The sequence below is a fragment of the Neophocaena asiaeorientalis genome, unplaced genomic scaffold, assembly GCF_003031525.2.
Source record: "Neophocaena asiaeorientalis asiaeorientalis breed wild unplaced genomic scaffold, Neophocaena_asiaeorientalis_V1.1 scaffold182, whole genome shotgun sequence".
Taxonomy (NCBI): Eukaryota; Metazoa; Chordata; class Mammalia; order Artiodactyla; family Phocoenidae; genus Neophocaena; species Neophocaena asiaeorientalis.
Window position 1 is genome coordinate 2,098,574 of NW_020174648.1, and position 17,048 is coordinate 2,115,621.

Consider the following 17,048-nt stretch of genomic DNA (forward strand, 5'->3'; position numbering starts at 1 on the left):
CTTACACCTAAAGGAACTAGAGAAAGAAGAACAAACAAAACCCAAAGTTAGCAGAAGGAAAGAAATCATAAAGATCAGAGCAGAAACAAATGAAATAGAAACAAAGAAAACAAGAGCAAAGATCAATAAAACTAAAAGCTGGTTCTTTGAGAAGATAAACAAAACTGATAAATCATTAGCCAGACTCATCAAGAAAGAGGGAGAGGACTCAAATCAATAAAATTAGAAATGAAAAAGGAAAAGTTACAACAGACACCACAGAAATACAAAGCATCCTAAGAGACTACTACAAGCAACTCTATGCCAATAAAATGGACAACCTGGAAGAAATGGACAAAATCTTAGAAAGGTATAACCTTCCAAGACTGAACCAGGAAGAAATAGAGAATATGGACAGACCAATCACAAGCACTGAAATTGAAACTGGAATTAAAAATCTTCCAACAAACAAAAGTCCCAGACCAGATGGCTTCACAGGTAAATTCTATCAAACATTTAGAGAAGAGCTAACACCCATCCTTCTCAAACTCTTCCAAAAAACTGTGGAGGAAGGAACACTCCCAAACTCATTCTATGAGGCCACCATCACCCTGATACCAAAACCAGAGAAAGATACTACAAAAAGAGAAAATTACAGACCAATATCACTGATGAATATAGATGCAAAAATCCTCAACAAAATACTAGCAAACAGAATCCAACAACACATTAAAAGGATCATACACCATGATCAAGTGGGATTTATCCCAGGGATGCAAGGATTCTTCAGTATACACAAATCAATCCACGTGATATACCATATTAACAAATTGAAGAAATAAAAACCATATGATCATCTTAACGGATGCAGAAAACAGATGCACAAAATTCAACACCCATTTATGATAAAAATACCAGAAGGTGGGCAGAGAGGGAACCTACCTCAACATAATAAAGGCCATGTATGACACACCCACAGCAAACATCATTCTCAATGGTGAAAAACTGAAAGCATTTCCTCTAGGATCAGGAACAAGACAAGGGTGTCCACTCTCACCACTATTATTCAGCATGGTTTTGGAAGTCCTAGCCATGGCAATCAGAGAAGGAAAAGAAATAAAAGGAATAAAAATTGGAAAAGAAGAAGAAAGGCTGTCACTGTTTGCAGATGACATGATACTATACATAGAGAATCCTATAAATGCCACCAGAAAACTACTAGAGCTAATCAATGAATTTGGTAAAGTTGCAGGATACAAAATTAGTGCACAGAAATCTCTTGCATTCCTATACACTAATGATGAAAAATCTGAAAGAGAAATTAAGGGAACACTCCCATTTACCACTGCAACAAAAAGAATAAAACATCCAGGAATAAACCTACCTAGGGAGACAAAAGACCTGTATGCAGAAAACTATAAGACACTGATGAAAGAAATTAAAGACGATACCGACAGATGGAGAGATATACCATGTTCTTGGATTGGAAGAATCCATATTGTGAAAATGACTATACTACCCAAAGCAATCTAAAGATTCTATACAATCCCTATCAAATTACCAATGACATTTTTTACAGAACTAGAAGAAAAAATCTTAAAATTTCTATGGAGACACAAAAGACCCCAAATAGCCAATGCAGTCTTGAGGGAAAAAAATGGAGCTGGAGGAATCGGACTCCCTGACTTCAGACTATACTACAAAGCTACAGTAATTAAGACAATATGGTACTGGCACAAAAACAGAAACATAGATCAATGGAACAAGATAGAAAGCCCAGAGATAAACCCACACACCATGGTCAAATAATCCATGACAAAGGAGGCAAGGATATGGAGAAAAGACAGTCTCTTCAATAAGTCGTGCTGGGAAAACTGGACAGCTACATGTAAAAGAATGAAATTAGAACACTCCCTAACACCATACACAAAAATAAACTCAAAATGGGTTCGAGACCTAAATGTAAGGCCAGACACTATAAAACACTTACAGGAAAACATAGGAAGAACATTCTTTGACATAAATCACAGTGAGATCTTTTTGATCCACCTCTTAGAGTAATGGAAATAAAAACAAAAATAAACAAATGGGACCTAATGAAACTTCAAAGCTTTTGCACAGCAAAGGAAACCATAAACAAGATGAAAAGGCAACCCTCAGAATGGGAGAAAATATTTGCAAATGAAGCAATGGACAAAGGATTAATCTCCAAAATACATAAACAGCTCATGCAGCTCAATATCAAAGAAACAAACAACCCAATCCAAAAATGGGCAGAAGACCTAAATAGACATTTCTCCAAAGAAGACATACAGATGGCCAAGAAGCACATGAAAAGCTGCTCAAAATCACTAATTATTAGAGAAATGCAAATTAAAACTACAATGAGGTATCACCTCACACCAGTTAGATGGGCATCATCAGAAAATTTACAAACAACAAATGCTGGAGAGGGTGTGGAGAAAAGGGAATCCTCTTGCACTGTTGGTGGGAATGTAAGTTGATACAGCCACTATGGAGAACAGTATGAAGTTTCCTTAAAAAACTAAAAATAGAATTATCATATGATCCAGCAATTCTACTACTGAGCATATATCCAGAGAGAACCATAATTCAAAAAGACACATGCACCCCAATGTTCACTGCAGTAGTCTTTACAATAGCCACGTCAGGGAAGCAACCTAAACGCCCATCACCAGACGAATGGATAAAGAAGTTGTGGTACATATATACAATGGATTATTACTCAGCCATAAAAAGGAACAAAACTGAGTCATTTGTTGAGACGTGGATGGACCTAGAGACTGTCATACAGAGTGAAGTAAGTCAGAAAGAGAAAAACAAATATCGTATATTAACGCATGTATGTGGAACGTAGAAAACTGATACAGATGAACCGGTTTGCAGGGCAGAAGTTGAGACATAGATGTAGAGAACAAATGTATGGACACCAAGCGGGGAAAGCCATGGGGGGGGGGGGGGGATGGTGGGGTGCTGAATTGGGCGATTGGGATTGAAATTTATACACTGATGTGTATAAAATTGATGACTAATAAGAACCTGCTATATAAAAAAAATAAATAAAATAAAATTCAAAAAAAATAGTGGTAAACATTTAACAAATTAAAAAAACTGGCAAGGCTAAACTAGTGATCACATTTATGTGATAAAACTACAAAACACCAGACACTGGGAACTATAAAAGTTAAGACAGTGGGTATTGCTGGAAGAAGAAAGGGTGTGGACTGAGATGAGGCACTTGGAGGAGTTTGTAGAGTAGTTAGTAAAACTTCATTAAACCATATATTTGTTTTGTGTGTTTTTTTGTATCCATGTTTTATTTTACAATAAGTGGTTTAAAGTAGGAAATAAGAGAATAATACAAATGACTGGAGAGATCTGAAAATGATAGAACTTCTGAAAATGAAAAAAGAAATATGTGAAATTAAAATTAGGAAGAACTAGAATGAAAAGGTGCGCGAAGAGAGTGGTCTCTGTTTTTCTTATTCACTAATATATCCCAAACATCAAGACCAATGCCCAGGACATAGTAGGAGCTTAATAAATATTTAATTGAATGAGAATGAAAGCTGAAGTCATTTTATACCAGATTGCAAAGTTTGATGATACCAAATGTTGACAAGGATATGCAGTAATGAAAGCTCAATGCAAATTTGGTACCATCATTTTGAAAAAAAAAATTAGACACTGTCTTGTGTAGTTAAACATGGTTATACTCTTTATGACACAAATTTTACATCTAGGCACATATTTTTTCAAACAAATCACAGTGTTTTTCACCTACTTTATGGTATCAGCTTAGTAAGTCTAAGCAGCAATGTTTTTCAACTGCTTTTTTTTTGCAGAAAAAGATCAAAGTACATATCTAATACAAGTAAATATTATTTCAGAAAACTTTAATTTCTTTATTGGGTTGAAATGTAAAATATTTTATCTTATTGTGGGTCACAGTCAAAAAGTTTGAAAGCTGCTGCCTAAGAAACTACTGCACATGGGTACCAAAAAGACTCTTAGAATATTCAGAGCAACATACTTCATAACAGCAAAAAATTAGGAGACACATCTCATGTCCATTCTCAAAAGAATAATAAATTCTTTCTGATACATTCATGCAATGAAACGCTAGAAGATAGCACTGAAAGTACAATGAACGAGAGCTACATACATGACCGTGGATATGGCAGAGAAACACACAAGTGAAAAAAGGCAACCAGAGAAGACTACATATAGTCTGATGATATATTTTTCAAAGATGAAAAACAAGCAAGATATACAACATGCTGTTTAGGGGTACAAATATTTCTGGTAAATCTATATATAGGGGAATTATGAGACGAGTTAAAATTTTTTTTAAATCAAGTTTAAAAAAATACAAAAGAAGAAAATAAAAATTTTTAGATAATGGTTATCCCCCTTAATTGAGGATAGAACAAAGAATATGTAAAATACTTCAACAGTTTTGGTAATATTCTATTTCTTAGTTTAGGTGGTGAATTCACAGTTGTTTATCAGAATATTTCCTAATATATATTAGATTAACCATACGCACTTGCCAGTTTTGTAGCCTAAAAATGGTCAAACATTGGCAATTTCATAAGATTCAAACAAACATTTAACACATTCTTAAAAATGTATCAAATATTTCATTAAGAAGTAAATCCTGGAAAAATTTTATTCATAGGCTATTTTTAACTCTAGTTGCTTTATTCAGGGTTTTATAATCATATAAAAGCATTATGAAAACCTTTTATTTGCAGCCAAACATATGTTAAGCTTTAAAGACAGTTTCTTAATTTTCTATCATGGAAATCTTTAAATGTATACTGAACTAAACAGATGATAGTAATGAAGTCCCCAGTATACATCAACTGGCTTCAACAACCAAGTTATGGCCAAGCTTTCTCACCTCCACCCTCACTCTGCCCTCAAGTGCCCCATTAATACTGTGAAGCAAATCATGGACAATATATAATTGCATCTATAAATATTTTCTAAAAGGAGTATCTTTATAAACATAACCTAAAATCATTATCATTCCTAAAAACATTAATTTCCAATTATTAGTCAAATTTCCAATTATCAAAAGGTAACATTTAAAAGAAACTTAGACAACCCTTCCCCCAATTAAAAAAAAAAATCAGGAAGCCACTGGCCAGAAGGCATGAATACAAGTTATCAGAGAAATAGCCAAAATAGAGTGATTATTAAAATTATGATAGAGTCAAGTCATAGGAGATTATACAGATACTTAAAATGTTTTCAAAATGATTTTATGATACAGTAACATTTCATGGTATGTTAAGACAACAGGACTGTAAATTACACGTACAGCATTATTTCTATGAGATTAGTAAAAAAATAAAGAATGGAAGAATATATACTAAAAATGTTAACAACAGTCACCTCAGGGTGATTTCTCCCCCCACCTTTTAATAAATTTCTACCTTATTACAGTTTCCCCGCAATGTACGTTACTGTTTCGATAATTAATAAAAAATCATAGTTTTAAAAGGATGGGGGAGAGTTCCATTTCTGGTAATGTGGAGAAGCAGGTATCTTTGGAAATGCTCATCTGATTATAATTACAAATTATAAAAACAACTATTAAAAGCACAAGAGAGGAACCTAAAGAAGGCAGAAACTGGAGAACAGATCTTTGGAAAAAGTAAGATGCACTGGGTGAGAATTGCACTTATAAAGTTTATTGTCTGAGGACATTCACCAGTTACAATTTGGCGCACCAGAAACTCAAGCAGAAGGCCACAGTCTTAATGGCTTTGAAAGTCAGAGGACAATTGGCTAGAAAGTGAGGGGGGAAATTCTGGAAAGGCGAGAAAAATCCCCCAAATCTATATAAAAACTCCATCCAGGGGCTTCCCTGGTGGCGCAGTGGCTGAGAGTCCACCTGCCGATGCAGGGGACATGGGTTCGTGCCCCAGTCCGGGAAGATCCCACATGCCACAGAGCGGCTAGGCCCATAAGCCATGGCCGCTGAGCCTGCGCGTCCAGAGCCTGTGCTCCACAATGGGAGAGGCCACAACAGTGAGAGGCCCGCGTAAAAAAAAAATTCCATCCAAATCTCTGGCTGACCATGCAATTGTGCACATACAAGGGAAACTCAAAGAAGCCCAAATGAAGATAAAATCTGGAAAGACTTCTCCAAGGAGAAATATGTTCTCCAAGGAGAGACAGAATTTAGACTTTGAGTCCAGCCAAGTTAACTGCCTGATAAAATAAAAATCAATACTTTTCTAAAGAAGACAACAAAATCCAAAATCTCTATAACATATTATCCATAATGATGACAATACAATTGAAAAAATTACCAGACACACAAAGAAACAGATTCAAAGTTGACTGTTAAGAGAAAAAGCATTAAGAAGAAACAGATTCCAAAATAACTCTTTTGTTGGAATTAGTGACAACTAAATGCAATGTGGGATCCAAAATGGTATCTTGGAACAACAACAAAAAGGATATTGGTGGGAATACTGAAGAAATTTGAATAGGGCCCTTAGTTTAGTTAATGGTATTGTACCCATGTTAATTTCCAGGCTCTGATAGCTATATTATACTTACCTAAGATGTTAAGATTAGGGGAGGTTAGGGATATACAGAAACTCTCTTTGCATTTTTTTCTAGGTCTAAATTGAAAAGCAGAGATTGTCAGACCAGACCAAAAAAAAGGAAGACCCAACTATATGCTATCTACAAGAAACTCTTTTTTTTTTTTTTTTTTTGCGGTATGTGGGCCTCTCACTGTTGTGGCCTCTCTCGTTGCGGAGCACAGGCTCCAGATGCACAGGCTCAGAGGCCATGGCTCACGGGCCTAGCTGCTCCGCGGCATGTGGGATCTTCCTGGACCAGGGCACAAACCCGTCTCCCCTGCATTGGCAGGCGGACTCTCAACCACTGCACCACCAAGGAAGTCCTACAAGAAACTCACTTTAAAAATAAAAGACTCTCTGTAACTTCCTTTGTAATTTGCTACCTTCAGATTTCCTAACACCCTCCTAGGAGAAAATAACAGTAATGGAATAACTAAGTAATGGAGCTTATTATAGAGCAACTGTAATCTTGATTAAGCATAAGAGCTTTTGGTACACTGTGACATATTTGGCTCTAACAACCTTTTGGCTTACTTAAGAATAATATGAAAAAAAAGAGAAGAATATGAGTGCTTAAAAATCTAAAGTCAAATTTATGGGTATTGTTACAATGTTTTTGTATGGCGAAGAAAAAAGTTTTACTGTGATGATAAATTCTGACCACCTCAGAAAAATTTTTAAACTTCTAAATAGCTTAAATAAGGAATTCAGTATAAGACATGTTTGTCTAGGCCCTTTAATAATGGTTTAATCTAATTAAAAAAAAACCTTTAACTCATTTCCATTTTGGGTATACAGTGAACCAAGTAACTTGAGAAACTATTTGCTATAAACCCCATTTTTAAACCCCAACCATTTTTTAAAAAGTGTATAACTAACTTGAAAGGAAAAGAAAAGATTTCACTAGAGGTCAAAAACAAAGGAAATAAAGGCAAAAAAGGAAAGGGTACTACAGCTGTCCTTGGAAGATTTCCTCTCAAGAGCATAGGGACTAGGGATTTAATACTCCTTCAAAGTCATAATATAAGGCCTCACACCTCTACCGTCCCCTGTCTGTTCCTATCTAAGGGATCTTCAAAGGGCTACAATTTTGGTGAAAAAGTAGACTAAACAATTCACCTACTGACAGAGGGAGATGACACAGAAGAAAGAGAAAATTAAGCCTTTCACCAAGAATTTGTAACTTGCCCTTAATTGGATTTGGAGCTTAAACTTTCAGTACAGATGTTCCCCAACCAAAACATATAACATAAAAAAATAGTCCTAGTTCTGTAATAGCCCTTGGTATTGGCAAAAGCAAACAAAATGCCTCTTAGACAGTATACACCCTCAATCTAGGCAGCAGCAAAATTCCCACAGCTAAAGCTTAAATGAACATGAGCTCTCAATTCAAAATTACAAAATCGTAAGAAAACAAACCATTTTGAGTAAGGATCAGCAGATACAGAGAATTAGTACTCCCAGGGCTTTGGATAATAACAGAAATTATAAAATAAAAAGTTGAAAATGATTTAAGAAATTTTAAAAATAAGAAAAAAAATGACACTAGTGTAAAAGCACATAGATTTGAAACAGATTTGACACATCTGAAAAGAATTAGTGATCTGAAATATAGATCTGAGGAAATCATGCAGAACAGAGCACAAAGGGATAGATGAAATATGAAAGGTTAAGATACAAGTAGGAAAGAATGTCAAGTTCCAGTAAATTTCCAATAGGAATTACAGAAGGAAAAAAACAGAGATCATGCAGAGACAATATTTGAAGAGATATTGGCTGAAAATGCTCTAGAATTGATGTAAAAACTTAAAGCTATTTCTTAATGAAAATTATAAACTGAGAAATTGAATTTCAGAAACTAAATATCAAAATTTTATAAGCAACTCACATGATTAAATCTTCTTGTAAAGGCAACTGCATTTGGTGCAGAACTGTATTTTTCCTTTTTATTCCATCCACAACTTGAAAGCTCCTGAAAAATTAAGTTGAAAATTAAATATAAATTCATGAAATAGCCCAGTTTTCCTGTTGCATTAATGGTTTCAAAGCATTAAAGACAGTTGTGTACTTTCCCAGAACTGTTTTATTTAATATGAACACATTTAATAGCATAACCATTCAGTTAAAACACAAAAGGAAATTTTATTAGAATATAAGAGGGCAAAATTACTTGTCTATGTGAACACAGATAATTAGACTTATACTCCATATGCAGAATGATGGGTTCTTCTTTCAAGAGGTTTGAATCCCAAGAGGAAAAATCTATCTACAAACAATGAAAGCTGAGCATCCCACAACACAGAGTGAAGCCCACTAGTTGTCAAGCCCCAGTCATTCATTCAGAGCTTTCAATCAGCTTTCTAGTACCTCAGTCTTTGAGCTGACAGCCAACGACCCCAGGTATTTGAAGAAACCTCTAATAAAGGAGTGTTTGATCCCCCACAGGGTCTATCAATAGAATTCAAAGGGCACAAGAACTTGGATGTAAAAAAAAAAAAAAATTAAATTTTTGTTTTACACTAACCTCTAACTGAAATGACATTCCTTTTAATTATACATGCAGACTACAAATTATAGAAGAATTGTCAATACATGTGACTTTGTCACTAATAAAAATCAGATATTTTCACAGCACATTACAACTGGTACAGATATCTCAAAAATATCATTTACCCTCATCACTACTTTGAAGTTGTAATCTCATCACCTATAAATCTTACTTAATATGTTAATAAAGAGGCACATGTATTGCCATAGAACAGTTTTAAAAAATATTTTAATAAGTGTATTTTATTAGGACTGATTTCCTTTGATATTAAAGAAGGGTTCAGTTCCAGAAGCTTCAGTTTGCCAAAAGGGTTCAAGGTTCAAAATAGGTTAAGAACCCTGCTGTAATACAACCACCACCACCAGAAAGAGACAGAATCCATAGGAAAAAAGAAAACCCTCTGAAGAAATCAAGTTAGGGCAGAGAACAAAAGAAAACTGAGAAAAGAAAAGGACAAAACCATATAATTATTACTTTCAGACAGATATTTCTCCCATTAAATGGCAAAAACAGAAGGATACAAATAAGAAATATTTAGAAAACAAAACTTTTGGACATGAAAATATACAAGAAATTTAAAAATCAACAGAAGAGTTGTGAGATAAAGGTGATAATATCTTTTAAACAATAAGCTAAAAGTAGGAGCAAAAATATTATGTTAATTAGAAGAGTCCATTAGAGTCAACTTCTGAATAATAAAAAGAATTTTAAGAGAATACAGAGAAAATAGAGGAAAGTAACTTATCAAAAAAAAAAAAAATGCTAATTCAAGAAAATACCTCCAGAACTTGAAGGACAAAAGACCTGTCTAATGCCCATTACAAAAGATTAAAAAAAAAAAAAAAAAAAAAAAAAAAAACCAAAACAAAGCCTAGCATCAAAAACCTGTAGCACACTGGAGACAAAGAAATAAAATCTATCAGTTCAAAAACAGAACAAAACAAAAACAGATCACCTACAGAAAAATAGGGATCAGAAGGTATCAGAAATCTCAATAGCAACCCTAGAAGTTAAAAGACAACTGAAACAAAGCCTTCAAAATCCTAGAATTCTTTATCCAACAAAAATATCAATTAAGTATGAAAGTATACCACAGACATTTTCAGACATGAAAGTCTCAAGAGAATTTGCCTTATATGCACCTATTATCAGAGAGCTAGTAGAATATGTGTCCCATCAAAACAAACTAGCAAAGAAAAAGGAAGACAAGATCCAGGAAACCGAGGAACCAACATAGAAAGAAAATATTGGAAATTCCCAGATAAACAGTAAAGGGAGATCCTGGGACAAAGCAATGAGCAGACCTTAAGAACAACAGTCCAGATGGTAAGTAGCAAGGATGGAAATTTGAAGAGAGACATCTCTGAAAGATGAAGCAATATCTGGAGTGTTTGAACACATTGAGAAAACACACTCACTACATTCACTTCTGGCAGAAAAATTAGTGACAAATGTAGAGAGAAAGCTAAAGTAAGTTATTTAGCTCAAGGAAAACAAAATTTAAGTAATCATGGCTCAACTGTTCTTTAGCTTTCTCTACACTTGTAAAGAATGGTTGAGCCAGTATTACTTACTCATGTCAAAACTGTGACATAACTACACAGAAAGAGGAGGAAGTAAATTGTGTAAATGTGAGAGGAAGAGAAAATAAGAGACTGAAATCATCTTCTATAGTAGAGAATCAATAAATCATATCCAAAATTTGAAAAATCATAAGCAATAGGCATTTAGACATATTATCTTAAAAACATATAAATTCCTCCAAATAAGAAACACAAAGAGACTTGGATGGGCGTGGGGCTCAAGGGTGGAGGCTGGAAGGGTGGGAGCAACAGGATAGTGCTATATTTTGTTCTCCTATGGAAATATATGGCTTCTTAAACATGATATATGCATATCTTCAATAAAATTTTAAAATAAAATAGAAACAAAAAAGAATGAATTGATTCAAGGGAAGACTGAGGAAATAGTTGTGATGATATTATAATACTTCAAGAAAAAGGTAATGTTCCTTGAGTAGGGTAGTGTCAGTGGATATTGAAAAAAACTGGTAAAATATTCAAGATATTTTGGAGGTAGGCAGGACTTGGTCAAAAACTGGATCCACACAGTGTAAGCTAAGAATGAGGTATCCAGAAGTACTACAATTCCCAAGTTTCTGGCTTGAGCAATTGAGACAGGTAATACTGAAGAAAGTGATGAAAATTATCACTTTAACACAACAGATAAACAGTAAATGCTCTGAATATATGAATTACTTTTTTTAAAGCTAAAATTAAATTGCAACTTTCAAATTCGAAATTACTGACAGAAAAAAAAAAATGACAGAAGCAACTCTACAGTAAAAGAAATTTTTGGTACTTGATACTCAGCCTAGATACATGCTCATTGCACATTATCTCCCTGTAGAGACAGAAAATATTTAGTGGTAGATATTAACATAAAATGACATATAATAACTATATTAAAAACATCAAACTTCTGGAAGACATGTTTGTTCTTTCTAAAAATCACAGCCTATTTATACAACCATATAAAGATGTCACAGTTTAGGACAAAATTCCTAGATTTAAATCCATCAACTCTGAATTTGTTTCTTAACCAGTTAATTTCCATATTTATATTAATTCTATAATCAAAGTGTCTCTAACAAATTGCTATTAAACTTATCAAGCCATTTGATAAGGCATTTTCCTATTATAAGTAAGGTTACACTATAATGAACATTCTTGCACCTTTTCCAACATTTCTGATCATTTCCTAAATATATAGTCCTAGGAGTGAAATCACTAGGTCAAAGAGTAGGAACCTTTCAAGGTCTTGATCCTTGTCAAACTGCCCTTCTGAAATACTGAATCATTTATACTAGCACTACTGAGTGTCAGTTCACAAGAGTCATATCAAAACTAGGTATATTTAATTCCCTTTCTATATATTATACTTTAACTTCCCCAACTGTAAGAGGAATTATGGTCGCTAAATGTATTTGTTAAATAGAAAATGGGGGTTAGGGGGCCGTAAATCTCCTATAAACCCACCACCCGAATAAACCTATGTAAACATCTTCCCAATCTTCTTTATGTGCATATGGGGGCTGGCTTTTGTTTGTTTAAAGTAGCCAATACACCTGTCCTTTTCTGCGTGATCTCATCTTCTGATTTTGTGCTTAAAAAGTCCTTTCTTCCTGAGAACATATGTCTTAACAGCAGCAATAAAAATAATAGTTAAAACTAACATAGAGATCACTATGTGCCAGGCACTGTTCTAAGTGCTTTAGACATATCAACTCATTTGATCCTATCTTTATCATTATAATTTATTATGATAAGGAACACAGAGAAAGGTATTAGTGAATTGTGGCCTTATTTTTTACATTAAAAATTTTTTTAATGCTTTTCTGATTCCTCAACTAAGAAATGCTAAGACATTTTGAAAAATCCATTCAATTTTGGGGACATTTCAACACCATTAGCTTAATGAAAAAATGCTTTTCCCCTTTAATAAAACTCTGAAGCAGACTGAAAGAAGGCAGGAGTTAAATGAACCTCCAGTCACATTACTTGGGAGCAAATAGGTTAAAATTCCATTGGAGCCCTCCATCCTAAAGAAACTTATAATTAAAAAATAAGAACAAGCAGGTTCTTAAAAACTTTAGTAGTCTCTGCTTCAGAAAACATTTCCCCTTGAAACAATGTTACATTACTAGCCCATCTAAGACAACAACAAACTAGGGCTATAGAGAACAGCATAGTAGCTGCCAGGAGTTAAGGATGGTGGGGAATGAGGGTGGGAGTAGGATGGGTGTGACTATAAAGGGGTAGCACAAATGAGAAATCTTTTGTGGTGATGGAATAGTTCTGTATCTGGATGGGGGTAGCAATAAGACAAATCTACACAAGTGATGAAACGTGGCCTTCCCTGGTGGCGCAGTGGTTAAGAATCCGCCTGCCAATGCAGGGAACATGGGTTCAAGCCCTGGTCCAGGAAGATCCCACATGCCGCAGAGCAACTAAGCCCATGGGCCACAACTACTGAGCCTGCGCTCTAGAGCCTGTGCACCACAACTACTGAGCACACATGCCACAACTACTGAATCCCACGCGCCTAGAGCCCGTGCTCCACAACAAGAGAAGCCACTACAATGAGAAGCCCGTGCACCGCAACAAAGAGTAGCCCCCTCTCGCCACTACTAGAGAAAGCCCACACGCAGCAACGAAGACCCGACGCAGCTCTAAAATTATCCTTGTACTATTTTTTGCAACTTCCTGTGGAACTGTAATTACCTCAAAATAAAAAGTTTAAAAAACAACGAAAACAAAAACCAACTTAATGGATTATGAAGTAGGCATTGCACTGGGACTCCAGGAACTCATCCAGTACTTTCTTCTTAAACCTTGACATGCATTTATGGTTAACTGGCCTTAAAGGAATTTTGCCCTGCCCCATCTCAACCTCCCAATAGCCACTAAATATCTCTGTGAGAAAAAAGATGCTTTTCCCTTTGTCTCTGTCTCTTTTTGTCTCAGAACCTAGACTCTTTCTCCAAGTGACACTAGACAATCTAAGAAATAAATTCACCTACCAGATCATCTTGTATTGACAGCTTATCAGCCAGGTCAAGTTATTCTATACTAATCCATTTCCCACGAACACCAAAAAGTTAAAGTAACTTAGTGACTCAAAAGACGTTTTTTGGGGGGTCTAACTTATGAACAAGACTGATTCAAGCTGAGTACACTGCGTAAATAAGCCTCTGCTTTAGCAAAGGCTAAATGAAACAGAACCGCCTTGATGCCTCTTAAAATTTGTTCAAATGGATTCAACATTCAATTTTTAAATCAGGCAGTGAAGAGAAATCTTCTAACAGTAACTCACATATACAAAGGCGATTTCTTAATAGTCATTAAAAGTATATTTGAAAGTATATTCATGGACTCATTTTGAGCCATTAAACAGATTATTCTGGAAGCACGTGGGAAGGCAAACACCACAACTGATGACCACCTACCCTATGAAAGAACTACTGAATTTCACAGGAGCCACAGCTTCTCTTACGTCTTGTAGGTTTGTTCTGTAAAGTCAAATTCTTGATCTAAATTTCATCTTGTAGGTTCCAACACTTTTAAAAGCACTGCTCTAAGGGTGATGTTGTAGGGATACCTATAGATAGAAGAAGAGAAAAGGCCAATATAGACCAGCATGTAGAAAGAGACTGAGGCAAGGAAAGAAAAAGCAATGGAATTTGTAAAAGACTGTGGGGTGTGGGGGCCCTCAGAGTGAGAAGATGACTGCTGCTGAGGCATTCCTAGGCTCAAAAGCTGGGAGCTTTACAGGGGCATAATACAGCCATTAGCATTCAGCCTGTATGGCTCTTTGGAAAGAAGTCTCAGCCATAGATGAGTGCTCACCCTGAGATGAGGGGCTCACCGCGATTCCTATATTCTTAATGGGTAGGATAAACCCTGAAACTATATAATTCTAATGGAATATGTTAAATCAAAAACACCACCTCGCTTTTCTGTAATGTAATGTACTCACATTCTTTCCTCCCCCAACCTCCCTCCTTCCAATACCTTAAAGCCACCTCTATAGGGAGATCAGAGAGAAAGGCAGAAGCTATCTTCTGCCACTGATACTGTGATATACCTACTCTCCTAGTCAACAGTTATCTTCCCTAGTTCTAATCTAAGCCTGCCCTGACTGTATATAAAGGAAGTTCGCAGTAAGGAACAGCAATAATATGAACTGACAAAACAAACAGCTAGCTTTTTCTAGTCCACAAGAAGAGTCACATGTCTTCTTTGCTTTCTTCAAACCTCCCACTATATTCATGGATTTTTACATTTTAATTCTAATGAAAATGATAATTTTCATTAAAACAAGGACAGAATTATGATATTCCTGATGTTGGAATTTTGGACGTTGCCAAGATTATAGGCTGTTTGCATACAGAAGAAATTTCGCATAGAGAAAGCTCTTTATACATATTGTCAGAAATAGCTCAATTGTAAGTTTTTCGGAAATGCTGTAATAAGATTCAGAATGACCTATTATGTACTTTCCCTCATTTAACCAGAATTCTTCCTCAATCTCTAGTGTATCCCCGTTATACAGGAGGGCCTTATCTATCCTTTGTATTTAATGTGTTTATTGATATAATCTAAATGACTTATTATATTGACCTACCAGAATAAAGTGTGGAACTTTCTTCTTTGAATGTAATACATATCACAGGACTTTCATTCAGAGCCTGTCACTTTATAAACACTTGGGAACCTCATGAGAGAGGTAAACGTTATTCAACATAATGACTACAGTACAGATTTCAAGCGCAGTTCACCCCCCTTACTTAAGACTGATCAAAATCACCAGAGAATTGCTATTGGAGAGAGAGCCTGATTGCAGGAGAGCTTTGTGTCATAACTCATCCTGTGTTGAATAACATAATACTCATTCTGAAGAGAAACCCCATCGGCGTAATGAACGTGGCAATGCCTCCAGGAGAAATACAAGCTTTATAGAGCATCAGAGAATTCATAATAGAAAAAAAACCCCAAAATCCTATGAATGTAATAAACATGGAAAAATCTTCAGAATACAGTCATTGCTTCCTCAACATGAAAGAACTCACAATGGAAGGAAGCCCTGTAAATGTGTAAGAGCTTTGTAAAAGAAAAAAAACCTTCACAATCAGAAGAGAAATCATACTGGGGCAACCTATGCATATAAGAAACGTGGGAAAACTTTAACAAGAGCTGAGCTTCAACTAAATACCAGAAAATTCATACTTGAAATTAATGAGTGTTTCCCTTATGGTAAACTTCCGCCCTTACTGAACACTGAAGAATTCATACTAGGGAAGAAAATGGTTCTGAACTGTGGGCAGAGGGGAAAAAAATTCTGCTTCCATAGAATGAGTGTTACTTTATAAAAGTTACATTCTTGGACTGGGTAACAGACTTTTGCAAAAATAACTCCAAACATGATAAACAATGGAAGACGATATGCCTGTAGGCTGTACAGGATAAAGCCTTGGAATGGTCACTCATCAAACTCAAATATTGAACAAGTATTATTCAAGCACTATAGATACATCAGTGAAAAGAGCAGACAAGTTTCTGCCCTTGTGGAATTTACGTTCTAGTGAGACCCCCAATCTCTAAGAACTTGACTTATGACCACCCCCAACAGTTATCACCTCCTTAAGACTTCTGCAGTTTTGGTCAAAGTCCTGTTTATTACTGATTGACAGCTACACTTAACTGAAGCTCTTACTCTGAAGTCACCCCCCAAAATTATTCTACTTCCAGGAATTTCTCAAAAGACCTAGAAGGTATTTTATTTTATTTACTTATTTAAATAAAATTTATTTATTTATTTTCAGCTGTGCTGGGTCTTTGTTGCTGCACGCGGGCTTTCTGTAGTTGCGGTGAGCGGGGGCTACTCCTTGTTGCAGTGCACAGGCTTCGCATTGCGGTGGCTTCTCTTGTTGTGGAGAACCAGCTCCCGGCGCGTGGGCTTCAGTAGCTGTGGCTCGCGGCTTCAGTAGTCGCGGCATGCAGGCTCTAGAGTGCAGTTGAAGCGCACGGGCTCAGTAGTTGAAGCGCACGGGCTCAGTTGCTCTGTGGCACGTGGGATCTTCCCAGGCCAGGGCTTGAACCGGTGTCCCCTGCATTGGCAGGTGGATTCTTTAACCACTGTGCCACTGGGAAGTCCCTAGAAGGTATTTTAAAGGTCAAGTAGTCCAAAATCCCTTATTTCACACATTTAATTTTTTTTTTTTTTAAGAAAGGCTGAAGATATGAAATAGGTTGTATTACTGGCACAATCTATAGATGGCAAAGCTGAAACAAAAATGCATCTCTTCTGGCTCATTGCTTTTATGTTTTGCC

At 35.7% G+C, this 17,048-nt stretch overlaps 1 protein-coding gene across 2 annotated transcripts in view; it reads right to left on the bottom strand.

Annotated features, from left to right (window-relative positions):
- RALGPS2 (Ral GEF with PH domain and SH3 binding motif 2) overlaps positions 1 to 17,048 on the bottom strand; it is a 141,228-nt gene that overhangs the window by 92,733 nt on the left and 31,447 nt on the right. For both annotated transcript variants that reach the window (XM_024758742.1, XM_024758743.1), the window contains one exon: positions 8,497 to 8,580. In XM_024758742.1, coding sequence (XP_024614510.1) covers positions 8,497 to 8,580 — 84 coding nt within the window. The remainder of the gene's footprint in view (positions 1 to 8,496; positions 8,581 to 17,048) is intronic.